Source organism: Beta vulgaris, chromosome 9 (genome assembly GCF_026745355.1).
Source record: "Beta vulgaris subsp. vulgaris cultivar EL10 chromosome 9, EL10.2, whole genome shotgun sequence".
Taxonomy (NCBI): Eukaryota; Viridiplantae; Streptophyta; class Magnoliopsida; order Caryophyllales; family Amaranthaceae; genus Beta; species Beta vulgaris.
In genome coordinates this window covers 2,923,577-2,939,346 of record NC_079210.1, presented here as the reverse complement: position 1 = coordinate 2,939,346, position 15,770 = coordinate 2,923,577, and the positions used below count along the sequence as shown (strand labels likewise).

The 15,770-nt window shown below is 34.3% G+C and overlaps 1 protein-coding gene across 1 annotated transcript; it reads left to right on the top strand.

The window, feature by feature from the left end:
- Window positions 1-358: 358 nt before the first annotated feature.
- LOC104902696 (WUSCHEL-related homeobox 1) lies at window positions 359-4,714 on the top strand. The gene is made up of 4 exons (XM_010690568.3): window positions 359-1,390; window positions 1,801-2,076; window positions 2,164-2,243; window positions 3,805-4,714. The coding sequence occupies exons 1-4, from the start codon at window positions 1,168-1,170 to the stop codon at window positions 4,405-4,407; spliced, it is 1,182 nt and encodes a 393-aa protein (XP_010688870.2). The 5' UTR covers window positions 359-1,167; the 3' UTR covers window positions 4,408-4,714.
- Window positions 4,715-15,770: the final 11,056 nt, after the last annotated feature.

Below are 15,770 nucleotides of genomic sequence, written 5' to 3'. Positions count from 1 at the left end.
AAACTAAAGCCGGCGAAGTGTTGCTCCAGTTACTAGAGCAAACAATAAACACTTTAAAAGAACTAGTTAAGTTAAAATGAAAATTACCATTAATATGAGTAAAAATATAATATTCAGTGCAAAATGTATCTCATCACAACTATACAAGAAAATCTATACCAAAATTTAACTTAGCCTGAAGATGTCAACACCCTCATCTAAGAACTTACTTAAGGAAAATACAAGTATATATATATGCATGAAAAATCAAATGAAAAAGTAGGAAAGTTACGTTGCACTACGTACACATACAAACTTAAATTTGAAAAATTGACATTTTTTGTAACCTAATAAAAAGAGTGTCTTAGAGGTGGAGAGAGAAAGGTAAAAATAGACAAGAAGAGGGGGCAGTTGGGATATAGAATAAGTATGAAAGGTACCAAACATGAGACGAAACAATGAATTTAAATGGGCTTTTAAGTGACCATTATATGAATCATGAGGCTTATCATAAGCAACCTCTTCTCCTCCTTGTCACGTCCCTTTTCTGTCCCTTCTCCCAATAACTTCAGAATTCCACGCCTTCTCTTTTTTTTTTTTTAATTTACAAAAATTATTATTACTTCTTCCGTTTTTTTACATGTTACACTTTTCAAATCACGGACTATTAGACATTTTTTTAAAGAGGAGAGAGATAGAGAGAAAGAAATCAAAAGGGTCCCATGCGAACATATGTAGTAGCAGAGAGATATAAAGAAGTTATTACTCAAAATAAAAGTGTAATATCTAATTTGAAACTTCCTAAAATAGAAAGTCTAACATGTAAAAAAAAATCGGAGAAAGTATTATTTTTTTTAATAAATTTTTATTGGCAGTCAACTAGGATATATTGTCTTTATTCTCTTAAACCATATAATTTCCCTTTACTAAAAACTCCCATAACATACCTTCCTACTTCATTCTCCCTTCTCTTTCTACTATTCAAGTGATCCATCTTTTTCTACTTACCTCTCACTCATCTCTTTCACTCTTGCACAATTTTCCATTTCTCAATTCTAAATACTCCTATATTTATCTACATTTATTCATATATGTATTGCCATTTTTGTAACTCTTATTAATTCTCTCTTTTAAAACTCAACTTGGATTTTTGCATCTATTTTTCATTTACTCCCAAGATATAATAAAATGATGGGTTATAATGAATTTGCTAACCAAGATCAGCTCAACTTGGTAGATCCTTTTAAAGGAGGTCGTAAACTTCGACCTCTTGCTCCAAGACCTTATCTTTCTCCTCAAAATCACAATAATAATAATAATGTTAACACTGCAGCTTGTTTAACTGCTTTCCACAACCCTACAAACCACCTTCTTTCATTGAACACCACCGCTCGCCACCAGAACCACCTTGGTAAGGACTATATATATATATATACTCTCTCCGTCCACATTTTTTACAGTCACGTTGATAATAATGTAATTTAAACTATCTTTATATGTTGTCACGTTGATAGTGTAATTTAAACTATTAACTTTAATTTATTTAGTCACGTTCATAAAGTATTCTTAGAACTAGTAATGTAACAACTAATTTCAAATGCGATTTTAACTAGGAATATACTAATCAATTACCTTATCAGTTCTAGCACCTTACGAGTTTCAGCTTTATCTTATCAATTTCAGTTAACTTATTAGTTTCAGTTTATTTTCAGCTAGTAATGCCAAATAGAGCCATTGTAACTTTTTTTTTGCTAGTACTAATAGTATTATTGTAGTAAAATTTTAATATGTTCTCATGTAATGTATTGATGAAACGTATAGTTGGAGTAGAAGAAGGTAAGGAAGTGGTGGGAACAAACCAAGTGATGGTGAGTTCGAGGTGGAATCCGACACCGGAACAATTGAGGGCACTAGAGGAGTTGTATCGGCGAGGGACACGAACGCCCTCCGCCGAGCAAATTCAGCATATAACTGCTCAACTTCGTAGCTATGGTAAGATTGAAGGTAAAAATGTTTTCTACTGGTTTCAAAATCATAAGGCTAGGGAACGTCAGAAACGTCGTCGTCAACTTCAACTTCCTCCTCCACCTTCTTCTGGTACGTACTTCCTTTGTTTTTTTAGTCGCAACATTTTGACTTTTATATATCGAAGTTATTAATAATTCTTCTTAAAAACATAAACAGGAAGTGCTATTGGAGGAAATAAAATAGGCTTTGAAGGTGAACAAAAGAGCAACAAATGGGCACCCTCGTCTACAAACAAGGTTTGAATCTTAATTTAAATTCTTTGCTTTTTCTTTCTTTTGATGAATATTCTCTTTTTCTTCTTCCTAAAAAAAGGAAGAATATACTTTGTCTTTTGCATAGTCAAACTTTAACTCACTAAGCATAATTATGTAGTAGAGAAAATTATTCGTTTAACTTTTAAGTTGACAATCCTCATAAAAAACAGACAGAAAATCTTCATATATAAATGTAACATTTTTACAATATTTCTCTCTCTAAATTATTGAATCTATAAGTGTTGTCACTTGTCACCTCAAAAGATTAAACAAATATCTTTTATATATAGCATATTTTATCAAAGATATAAATTTTATTAACAACTTTTCATAAATTAGTACCAAAAAGTTCTTTTATTTATAATTATTAATTGTTCTACCACTATCTAATCTAAGTCATGAATATTTTAATATTAAATACAAAAAATAAAATTTAATAATATATAGTGAGACAAATTCACTATGAATATCATTAAAAATTAAAGTAATTTTTTTTGGTAAGAAAAAGTTGTTCGGACCTTGTGTAAGAGAAATCTCTATCCTCAAAGTGCCTCTGGTGAGGATTGAATCCCCAAGGTGCTCTCCTTATCACTAGACCAAGTATTACTGGTTAAAAATTAAAGTAAAATAGGTTGCTAATAACATACAAAGAGTAAATTCTTGTACGTACATTGCATGTAATTAATATGCTTCGATTATGGAGCATACTACTATAGTAGGTCGACATTATGATTAGGTAATTATTCATTAATTTAACTTGTACTATAGGAGCATATAAAATCAAAAGTATATATATGGTTGTGTGAGAAAAACAGGGAAATGGAGTAATAATTTTGTGGGGTGTAATGGAAGAAGGGGGAAATCAGTGATGATACACATGCAAAGAAAAAGTAAAATTTGTTGGGAAATGAAAAGAATCCAAAAGCTGCCTTCCTTCCTTTCTGTCGGGGGACCTTTGCATGCCTTTTCTTTTCTTTCATTCATTCTTCAACTCTCATTTCAATTCCACCCACACAAACACAAACAAGATATCTCTATTCTCTCTAGTCTTTGGATTTATTTCACCTAGTGAAAAGACAAATGTACCCTCTATTTTTAAGCACATGAGACATGACCAAAGATTGCCAAGGACAATAATAGTTAAATACTTCTTCCGTTTCCTGAAAATGGAACAGTTCAGCTTCACTTATATATACGTCAATGCACACCTTCGATCATCATAACAAATTCAATATTATGTTACATGATACTCCATTCGTTTTCTAACATTCTTCCTATTTGACCGGCTTATTATTTCCTCTAACGAAAATATTTCAAACAGATTTTAAATAATATGGTCAAAATAAAGTATGTGAATAATGCGTGTTGCAAGAAAGTGAACATGCATATATTATGTCATGTCAACACCAAGGCCGTACTATATATACAGTATTTATTGACTTATTGTATGCATGGTATGAGTTTTCATATCTTGTTATAATATTAATATATAATATTGAATTGGTTTTTTTGCATGTACTGTTTGGATTTGATGATGGAGCAGGAATCTGATCCTCCAATACATATATCAGAAGAAGCAGGGCTAACAAAAGCAGATCATCAGACAACTACTTCAGATAATAATAATAATGGATGGATTCAATTCCATCAAACTCCAGAATTCCAACATAATCATACTACCAATAATAATATTACTAATCATAATAATAATATTTCTAGTGGAAAAAACTTATTATTTGCAGGACAAAGGAATGGCACGTGGCAGTCTCAGAATAATAATATTATGGTCCAACCTTCTTCATCATCTTGTTCTTGTTGTTACCCTTCTCCTCCTCTTCCTTCTATTCTTCCATTTTCTCTCTCCTCGCCCTCCATTATTATACCTAAAGACCTTAACCAGTCACCGGATAAGCAGGTTAACTCCGGTGAAAGACGGGTGTCATCGTCGTTGTCGTTGTCGTCGTCGTCGTCGTCTCCTACACTTCAGCTCTTCCCAGTATTGAGAGAAGATGAAGATGAAGATGATGATGAAAACTCCATTGTTGTTGCAATTATGAACAAGGAGAGGGAGGAAGAGAGAGAAAATAAAGATAGTAGCATGGTTATTAACTCTAACAATCCTTTTCCATATTATCAGTTTCTTTAATGTATGTAACGTACTTTTGCATGGACTATATTATTATTACTTGATCTACTGTGGGAAATTCACGTGATGACTTAATTTAGGAGTAGTAATGATGGATTTCAGTATCTTTTTGTAGTAAGTGATGTTTGATATAATTTAGGTATATAAGTGATCTGATGGGTAAGTTATTTTAGAATTTAATAGAAGGATATATAGTGTAATGTTGATTGATGTTAAGATATCACGGAATTAAAGACAAGAATGTTATTCTCTGGGTATGGGAAAATGGAAAATTTCCTTATAATGCACTTCAACCATGTTATATTATAGTGTATAGAGTATATTTACTTCTTTATTGTGATCACCTTATTATTATTTGAACATTATTTCAATTGGGATAGTTTATATATATATATATATATATATATATATATATATATATATATATATATATATATTATATATAGGAATGAGATCTCGTGAAAACTATCTTTAGGCTGAAAACTGAAAACAAGGGTAACTTTTAACCCCTTTAGGGTAACTTTTAACACTTTTAGGATAACTTTTGCCAGTTTTGGGGTAACTTTATTATATTAAGGGTAGTTGTATATATTTGAAGGATAACTTTATTTATTATAAGACTAAATATTACCACTTTTAGGATAATTTTTACCGTTTTTAGGCTAACTTTTAGCAATTTTAGGGTAATTTCATATATATTTCAAGGGTAACTTTATGCACTTTTAGGGTAACTTTATATTGCGTGTTTATGAAATCTTATGGTTACATTACTTGGATGTTGTTGCTTTCTCTGATGTAAAACTGATAATTTTAATTTTCCTAATCTTTCGTTTCATGTGGTATTGTCTACTTTTTACTTTTGGTGTTCTCTCTGTTATTTTTATCTTGTTCATTATGGTGTAGCATACTCTGTTTTTATTAGTTTCCAAAAATTGTTATTAGTTGCTGTATTAAAGCTCTTTGTTACCCCCTCTCACTAACATATATTTGGCGAAATTCATACAACCTATTAGCTCAATTGGCAAAACATTGTGTAAGACACAACGATGTAGGTTCGAATCCTTCATAGGTTTAACTATAATCAAAGTTAAAATAAGTTACCCTTAAAATCTAAAAAGTTGTCCTAAAAATGGTAAAAGTTACCCTAAAAGTGGTAATAGTTACTCTTATAATAAATAAAGTTACCCTTGAAATATATAGAACTACAAATATAATAAAGTTACCCTAAAACTGACAAAAGTTACCCTAAAAGTGTTAAAAGTTACCCCAAAGGGCTTAAAAGTTACCTTGTTTTCAGTTTTCAGATTAAGAGCTGTTTTCAGCGGATCCTACCCCTATATATATATATATATATATATATATAGAAGTGAATTCATATGAAAATGCATACTTACATGAGAAATGAAAATGAACTTTACGCGCTATAACTCTTATGAATAAGTGATGTAACTCTAATGAACAAGTGTTGTAACTAATTCAATTATGTGGTTGAGATTGATTCTCATTTCTCATGTAAGGAACATTCTAATATGATAATAAAGGGCTACTAAGATTTGAGAATTGAGATAGACAAAAACATACGAAGTGTAGAAGTTAAAACAACAGATAATAAGAGGTAATTTTTCTGCTAAGAAAGACGAATAATCAGATGGACTTTTATTTCACAAAGTGCATACTACACTTATTAACTATAAAGGAAACTATATCAAGGATGGTTTGACATAGTGATTTAAGATTGAAGTGTTGTGAACGATAGGTCACAGGTTTAAATCCCTCCTCCCCTTTTCTTTGAATCCCAACACAACAAACAAAGGATAAACATGAACTCTACTAGCTAGTCCATGCATGCATATGTTGTTAAGTGTTAGTTTAGGCTAATCGACTACCCCTCAAGTGTTAGATGAAAAGCTAATAATTACTCACTCCGATCCGTCCCATAATATAATGTTCACTTCTCATTTTTCACGAGAATTAAGAAAAATAGAATGAGTAGTAGGATTTCCAAAAGAATGTATTTAGTGAAGTGCTTTTTTAAATTAGGTCTTTATTTTCTTTTTCCTTTGATAAAAAATGTTCCTTAATGTAAAGCAATAAATGGGGTCACATGCTTTGAGAGAAAAGTAGGGGTATTTTGAAAAGTTTGTGTAGTAACTAGTAAGTGAGGATGATTTGATCCAAACAAATTGATAAAAAAAGAAATAGGCCCAATATTTTGGAACACCAAAAAAGGAATATGAGCACTATATTATGGGACGTAGGGAGTATTACCTAACATGCATGCATATTTTGTTGTTTTTATCTTTATTTTTTTCTAAACTTATTTTGCACAGAATGACCAACCGCTATCAACATACTTTCAAATCCTGACCCATGCCCAGGTATACATCTACATCTAATATGATACAAAAACTGACTATATCAGAAAATTGAATATTATACAAAAATGACTATATAAAACGAAAAAATAACTATGTCAAATGAAAACTAAAATATCATATAGAGTCCGTTGAACAATAAATTATTGTAAACTCGATTCATTTAAGTTTTTACCAACAGACGGTCAAATGAATAACCAGGTAAAATAGCAAACAACCAACAACCATTTACATGCCAAACATGAAACACCTCATATCGATACATTTGTTTGGCTAAAAAATGATTTCTCTAGTTGCCCTAAATTGCAGAAGGACAATACAATGTTTATTGTTAGCTGCGCTAGTCACGTACGTACTGTGGCCATAGAATATCAATGACGAAATGACACACAGAGAAGGAATTGCTGAGTTGACAAGGATGGGTCTGGTCGTCTAGGTTGACGGGTCGTAGTAAATATTTATTTTTTTTTGTAAGAAAAGGGTGCTAATCTATGGACCTAAAAAAAGAAGATGATATGAAGATACATATGTGTGTGTGTGTGAGTGGTTTTAATTTTCCAAGACAAAAAAAAAAGAGAGGGGTGTGTGACTTGTTAAGACTTGATGTGGACATATGATTACAAAAGGAAACTCGAGAGTGAGAGATTGTCCCACTATTGCTTTGCTTTTTTAAGTTGCATGTCTCCTATGGAACTATTGCCATCCTCTTTGCTTAACTTTGATGCCCGCCCAAAAGTGCTATAATTTGTGCAAAACTATATGCATGTATGAAATCTATAATAATTTTTTGTCCAAAGGTCCAACTATATGTATTTTGGAATCAACTTTTTGCTGTTGGGAGGAATATGCGATTAAAAGTAAAGTTTAGACTTTAGTTTGCTGAATTTGTTCTACTCCTTTTCTCAACTTCATTTTGTTGGAGGAATTCCATTTTTCACTTAGAAAGTGCTAAATAGTGCTTATTACTAGGCTTGAAATTTCATTTGTTATTGTTGAACTATGTCTAAAATTAAATATCTAGCGCTTAGGATTTACGCTCCCGAACTTTTTGGTATATGTTATTTAATACATCGAGTCTGTTTTAGTTTCGGGTTTATGCCTATATGTTAGGTTAATTAGTAGGGTATTATATAAACCCTGTCCTAAACCTAATAAATCGTTTTTCCTCTGTCTATGGACGTACCTAACACATTGTTAGTGAACCACTAATTCCTTGTGTATTAATTGTTCATTATTTTTGCTTCGTTAATTGCATCTGTCACAACAAACTCGTATTAGAGCCGGATTTGTTAGTTAATTTTGTTAGTATCTTTGCCTTTATCATATGAGAATTTTGTGGATTCTTTTATTGTTGGAAAAGATAGTCTGTGTCTGGAAGAAGTAAGATATGCTCTTCATACTAGAGAGTTCCATCATAAGACATCCAGTTAGAGGTGGGCATGGGCCGGGCCGACACGCAGGCCAGCCCGCTTGATGCACGACTCGACTCATTGTTCGCTACATGGGCTTTGGGCCTGCCACTGTCATGAAATTTTATTCCATGCTCGACCCTGCACGAGCCGCCTATATGGCCTGTGGGATGAACGCCTCTTCTCTTTATTTTTTAGTCTAAAACTGCTAAGAAAAAGTAATAAACACGGGCCAGCCATGCAGGAGGTACGAGCCTAGCCCGCAGGCTCGGCCCGACCCGTGGTTAAAATCTAGAAATTTCAGGCCCGACCTACCATTATCCCAAGCCCGACCCATACCCAGGTATACATCTGGTACATAAAACCAGGCATCAGGATTAGTTGTTACTAGTATAAAAGGACAGAAAATATGGTAAAAATAAATTAAACCATAAAAATTCGAATTCTAACGGTCCATAAACTAATGGTGTTTGTAATTATTGTAAGGAGAAAGTGCATTGGAAACATGAATGTCCTAAGAAAAAGAAGCAACACGAAAAAAATGAAGCATATGTTGCGTTGGCAGAAACTGATGGTAACTCTGAGGAAGATATGGTCCTAATTGCTAACAACCAGTAGTCACATTATAGGGATGTGTGGGCTTTTGATTATGGGGCAGCATATCATATTAGTCCATTCAGGGAGTGGTTTTCAACTTATGGGTAAATAAACGGGGGTAATAGTTCTATGTCGGTCAACAATGTTGCTTGCAAAGTAGTTGAAATAGGCTCTATCAGGTTGATGACTCATGATGGTACATTCTACACCTTGAACGAAGTTAGACATGTATGTTCCACTGATGACAAAGAATCTGATATCTTAAAGTCTTCTCGACAATAAGGGTTTAGTTTCCAAGGTGAAGGTGGAGTTATGAATGTCTGCAAGGGTTCGAAGGTGGTTTTTAAAGGTATTAAAAATGGTACCTTATCTTCTACAAGGTTCTACTGTGCCAGGTTCCACTGCTGTTCCATCATCTGAGGTTCATTTTAGGAGGATATGACCAAGCTTTGGCATATGAGGCTTGGACATATGGATGAACGAGGGATGCACCGTGCATATGGATCTTCTTTGTGGGCACAAGGTGCATTTATCTAGAATTCTGTGAGCAAAAGGGAGATTATCGGGGTGTTACAATATGTCACTCTATCGTTCATAATATACTAATCAAACTTGAAATTCAAATCCCAAATTTGTTTAGAACAAAAATCCAAAAGGAGGCAAAACAATCTCATAAATCGAAACTAACAAAAATAAGAAATAAAAAGATGTCTTAAGCCTAATAAATCTTTATCTCACAACCCACAACCAAAAAGGGCTACTTTTCATCTTTACCTGCATAATATAACAACAACATCCACAATTAGTGGGGAGTAACTAACAGCTCTGCCATACCCAATTAGGATCCATATAAGAGTTATAAGAGACTTAATAGATAAGTTATGAAAACAACCATTCAAGAACAAACACGGATAAAAAAAGATAAATCACTTAAGAAAAGCATAATATAACACGGTTGACAAAGAAATAACAAAATGTATAAATATATATATATATATATATATATATGAATTAAGGAACAAAACAAGAGACCAAATAAATCAATAAGTCGAAAAAATATATATAGATAATAGTTTGAGAGAGAACTGAACCCTAGTCGACAACCCAATTCCTATGGTAATGTCAGATTGCAACCTCCAGGACAGCCTATGGATTACGTTCCCTACTGCCTGTGTCTAAGAATGGTCATACTCCTAGGATTACGTCCCCACCGACCTCTCGGACGACAATAAAACCAAGGTATACCTAGGATTACGTCCTATATGGTTTGCATGTTCTTCACCTTGGGATTATGTCCCTCCGGATAATCTTGCTCTCAAACAAAAAAATACAATAAAATATTGCTCAATTATCAAATCACACGGATGCCCTTAATAAGGCCTTACACCAAATCAACAGAAACCTAGAATCGCAATCCAAGAATTTCAATTAAAATTAATATTCTTCTCAAAATAATAATAATTAATAATATTGATAATAGTAATCATTATAATAACTCCAAAAATATAATTTAATCTCATCACAAACTGAAAATAGGTGCAATGTTTCAAACACTTGAAAATACTATGAATGATCATAGATAAAATAAATCCAAGCCACCTTTTCCCCACAAAACTACAACAAGCCATAATCAACATGAGAAAGACCAAACTAATAAAACACTTAACCTTATCATGCTAGTAATTAATACACTAGAAACTGTAAAGCAAAGCTCATAAGTTTACTTAAAATTAATGCTACAACCTCACCTATGCACAACAACAACAAAATAATATCAAAATACTGTTCCCCTAGCCATCCACGAGCAACAATTGAACAGCCCAAACAGCCCTCAATATAGTCTAATTATGGCAGCAAAAGGCAGTCCAAACAGTACTAAAACTACACACAGTTCAGCACCATAACAATCCAAAAACTCAACCCGCAAAACAACCAAGAATATAGCAGTATTAAGGGTCAAATAAAGCAGAAAAAAAGCCATAAAACCAACAACCACCAATCCCTGATCATATATAGTAGCTAAACAAAAGACAATAACTAGAACCATCATATAACAAGAAATTAAATAACCACCAAAACTCTAACATGATACTAGTTCATACAATACATTAAAAAAATTCCTAACCTAACTAAACTAATCATGAACATAACTCAAACAAGAGCATGAAGACTATCAATAAAACAACCTAACCTAACTATTAAAACTAGCATAATCCCTATACGAATACTAATCGATCTAGGAAAACCATTAGTTACCTTGATTTTAGGTGGAAAGCAATATTAGAATGACAGAGAAAGAAGAGAATAACGCGCTCCTGAAAACTCCATGAAAAACCGGTGGACTAGTCTGTTTGAAACGAAAAATGCAGTCATGTTTTCACTTTCTTCAAAAATAAATCACACAACGAGCAAGATCTTTTCGAGTAGATAAATTTCGACTACTCACACGCCCAATTCCGATAAGAAACGAAAGAGATACGATGCTAACAAAAGGAGTGTGCTGAAATAGCCGAAAATGCAAAAAAGAGAGAAGATAGGAGGCTCCAAACAGTTTCTTTTTCCTCTTTTCTCTTCACTTTGGCCGGCTGATACGGGGTTATGGACAATAAATTATGTTGTTATAACATCTCCAAAGAAGGATAAGAAGAGATGATGAGAGGGGGGTTACAAAAATCAAAATAAGGGAATTAAAGTGGGGGGATTACAAGAGGGTTATAAACTCTTCAACTATTATGAAAATAACCCTTCATTACTAAGCATTTTTCACCAGCAGACTTGGGTACATAGAAAGTCGAACCTTTCTCGGGACATAAATGGTCCAAAACGCTAGTTGCTAAAATATAAAACGGAGCTTAACCACGTAGTTTAGCTACTATAAAATATATAATTTCTAATCAAATAATTTTAAAAAAATAATGTACTATAAAGTTAACAAAAAGATACATATTTATACGTTATAAAAGTTTTAAGGATAACATATTCTAATTTTAATGGCAAAATAACAGTTAAGGAAACGAAAAATAACGCGGAAAAACTTAGGAGCAAAATTTCAAGGTGTTACAGTTTCTCTCTCCTCAACAACAATGGTGAATGCAAATCTTTTCTCTCTCCCCACTTCTTGTAGTAATGGGCCAAAACCTCGCCTTAAACATCGCCAAAAAAGGTTTCCCGATCTCTGTCTACAATCACACCTCTTCCAAAGTCGACGAAACCAACAACGTCGCCGGGATCTTCTTCGACCGTGCCAAAATCAAAGGCAATCTTCCTCTAACGGCCACTACACCCCTCGTCATTTCGTTCTCTCAATCCAACGTTGCCGGAATCTTCTTTGTCGTCGCTGCATCCATATCCGAAATCTCTCGTCGCACACACCAACAACGAACACCATCACACAACATCCAGATCTAGGGTTTGGTCGAAATTTTAGGATTTATCATGTTTTTTTGTTAAGCGTTAGTGACTGTTAATCTAGGATTTTTTTGCGTTTTTCAACTGTAAGTAATTTCTCGATATATTATTTGCGTTTATTCCAAAGTCGACTGTGATGTTTTCGGCTTTTCAATATTACTAGTTTATGTTGTAAATTTCTTGATATATTTAGGAGTAAAAAAATACAAAAAGAACTGCGATTATGGTCAAAACCGCAACTCTTTGTACAAAGAAGGGCTTTGTTTTAGAACTGCAGCTCTTCACTTTTAGTGAAGGACTGCTACAACAAGGGTTGCTGGCCAAAAACGCAGCATGTTTTGACCGCAACCCTTGTGTTTCTCTCCACTAGTGTATTCGGACCCAAAAATATCTAAACATTGTGTATTGACTTTTAGAGGAATTCAGGACTTTTTCTAATTAACCAGGTATATTTTATCTGGGATATTCCAAAGGTCCCGAAATGCTTAAGATATGTCCATCTTAAAACACATACTTCCTCCGTTTCGTTTTAAATACAACAAAGAAATATTTTATATCTAACAAATAATACCCCTTTATTACATTTAAAACGAAACAAGAGAAAGTATATGATTTCCAATGATCTCTTCTAAACTTAAGATACATTTCTTGATGTATCTATCCCAACCTTCTGCAATGTCCAAAAGCCTTCAAACTTTGCTATTCTGGGGTGTTACAAGACTCTTTCGTAGTTGACAATGTTTATTTGTCGGACCCTTCGGAGGGCTTATGTGATTACTTGGGATGGCTATGTGGTAATCTAGCGCAAATTAGATCCTACACCGAGGTGTAGGATGAGCATCCTACACCTTGCCCATGTGGCTGGCTTTTGGCAGTATTTTTGAAAGTGGGTCAGCTTTTTCTCTCTCATCACGTGAAATAATTTTTTTAATGTACAAATGCATATGGTTTGGTGTACAATAATATACGAGTGTACATTTGGGGATTTTCAGTGATCAAAGCAATTACCATCAGTGTACATTGTGATTTTATTGAATTTTGGTATGAGACTGTAGCTGTACATATTGAATTTCATTAGTGAACAAACATCAAATACACCAGTGTACAAAGATTGGAAATTACTCACTTGACATATTTCAGTAATGGGACTGTAATTGTACATATTGAATTTCATTAGTGAACAAACATCAACACACCCAGTGTACAAAGATTGCAAATTACTCACTTGACATCAGTTTCAGGAATTGGGTTACTTTCAGCTGGGGGTTGTCATTGTACATTTTGATTTTATTAATGAACAACCACGAAGCCAAGAATGTACAAGGAGGTTGAGTGTGGAAAAGAGAGAAGTGGTGAATTTCGGTATGAGACTGTAATTGTACATATTGAATTTCATTAGTGAACAAACATCAACACACCCAGTGTACAAAGATTGCAAATTACTCACTTGACATCAGCTTCAGGAATTGGGTTACTTTCAGCTGAGGGGTTGTCATTGTACATTTTTATTTTGTGAATTAACAACCACGAAGCCAAGAATGTACAAGGAGGTTGAGTGTGGAAAAGAGAGAAGTGGTGAACAGTATATGGGGGAAAATGATGATGGTTGACATCAAATCAGTTATTAAATGGTGAATAGTAACTGTCAAATCAATTACTTTTTGAATTTTCGACATGTACACTGGATGTAATGAGAATGTACATTAGCTGTCAAATCAATTACTTTTTTGCATGTTGAATGGTGCGTTTCATTCTTCTAGCCTTGCGTTTTGGAGCTGGTGTAGGATGCTCATCCTACACCTTGGTTCAGGATCTACTAATTGGTAATCTAGATGATTTACGTAACTTAAAAAAAGTCCTATAAGTTTTTTTAACATATTCCATTCAACCACGAAATGGCTTCAAAGGCCACCATTGGCCCATTCTTAGTCATTCTTAGTCAAGGACATCCTTTCAAATGGTGTCCTATGATCCCAAGATGTATCCCATGAGATTTGCTTTCCTGGCCATGAGATTAGGCAAAAGCATGTGAGCCATAAAAATATATTTTGGGAGCTTTTCGATCTAGGTGTTTTTTTAATCAAGGATATTCTAAACGGTCTTTGGGCTACCTTGGCTTGACACTAAGGTTGTTGAAACTATCCACATTGACTTAAAGTGTCTTATACAATGTGTTTTATATATTTCTCTTGATATTCGTAATAGAAACAAAGGTCACTGTATGTCCAAATTTAGGGGGCATTTGGTTAGAAGAGGGGAAAGGGAAATGAATCAAGTATAGGTTAGGAGGGGAAATGAATCAAAAACCCCTCAATTAAAATACATGTTTGGTAGTAAAAACAAGAGAAAGGGTTTGAAAAAAAACCCTCCCCTCTCTTGTTCTTTTGGCAACCAACTCTCTTCTCCGGTGACTTCTTTTTCGGCACTCATTCCTTTTCTCGCGGGCTACTCTCTGTGTCACCTCCCTCTATGTCTCCGGCAACGAAACAGATCTATGGTGTAGTCGTGGGTTATTTTCCGTGGGTCTAGGGTGGGTTATCGAATGGCTGGGGTGGGACATCGGCAGGCTAGGGTGCGTTTCTAGTGGGAAGGGGTTGGTTTCGGGGGTTTTTGGGTGGATTTCTATGGGTTGCGGGTGGTTATTGGGGAGGGGCTAGGTGGTTTCCGAGCACTTGGGGTGGCCTCTGGGCGAATTTGGGTGGTTTGGTTTATGGGGTATATGGGCTCTAGGCGAGTTTGGGTTATATTGGTGGTTTTATGGGTATTGGAGGTGGTTTGGTGGTTGTCGTGCCAGTGGTTGCGGGGGCTGCGGTGGTGTAGGTGGGGGTAGAGTTGGGTTGACAGAGGTGGGTTGGCGTCATAGAAGTGGGGTGGTGGAGGTGGTTGTTGATAGGGTTGGGTGGTCAAAGGTGATGGTCAAGGATTTTTCATTCCCCATTTCTAAGTGGAGGGGGTAGTGGGTAATCAAAATAGAGAAAGTTGGGGTAATGAAGCGGAAATGAGAAACAAAACTCCAATCCAAACAAGATTTTAGGGAATTGAATCAACTTATTTCCCTTTCCCTTTCCTGTAACCCCCTAACCAAACGCCCCCTTAGTCATGGATATGTTCTCTTATGACTTTAGAATATATTCCACAAGGTCTGTTGTATACTTGTATTGTATAGGCTCCCGCTATGTATAAAAGCGTGTATTATAGCCTTCAAATCTGGTTATTTTTGGAGTGTTTCAGTACTTTTTGGAACCCGATTTTGGTTTATATGCGGTTGAGATTACTTAAATTGACTCTGTGGTGATTGGTGAGACCCTCTCCATTGACTTTAAAAGCCTTATACTGCTTATTGTTTTTTATATTTTTCGTTCAACCACTAAATGTCTTCAAAGGCCATCATCTCCCCATGTGTTTGCAGCCATGGAAAAGAGTATCACTAAATTTGGGATTAGTTACATAAATCAAATTTGGGATTAATATAGGAAGATCACTCAAACTTGGAATTTATGATGATAAATTCTCCTTATTACAATGGCTCCGTTTCATGTTTGGTTTCTCATTCCAATCCTACTAACATATTGTA

Excerpts from the sequence above, each read along its gene's own strand:
- LOC104902696 (XM_010690568.3), top strand. The coding sequence starts at position 1,168 with ATGATGGGTTATAATGAATTTGCTAACCAAGATCAGCTCAACTTGGTA. Across the intron at positions 2,077-2,163 it reads TCCTCCTCCACCTTCTTCTG|GAAGTGCTATTGGAGGAAAT; the intron begins GTACGTACTTCC and ends AAACATAAACAG. Across the intron at positions 2,244-3,804 it reads CACCCTCGTCTACAAACAAG|GAATCTGATCCTCCAATACA; the intron begins GTTTGAATCTTA and ends ATGATGGAGCAG.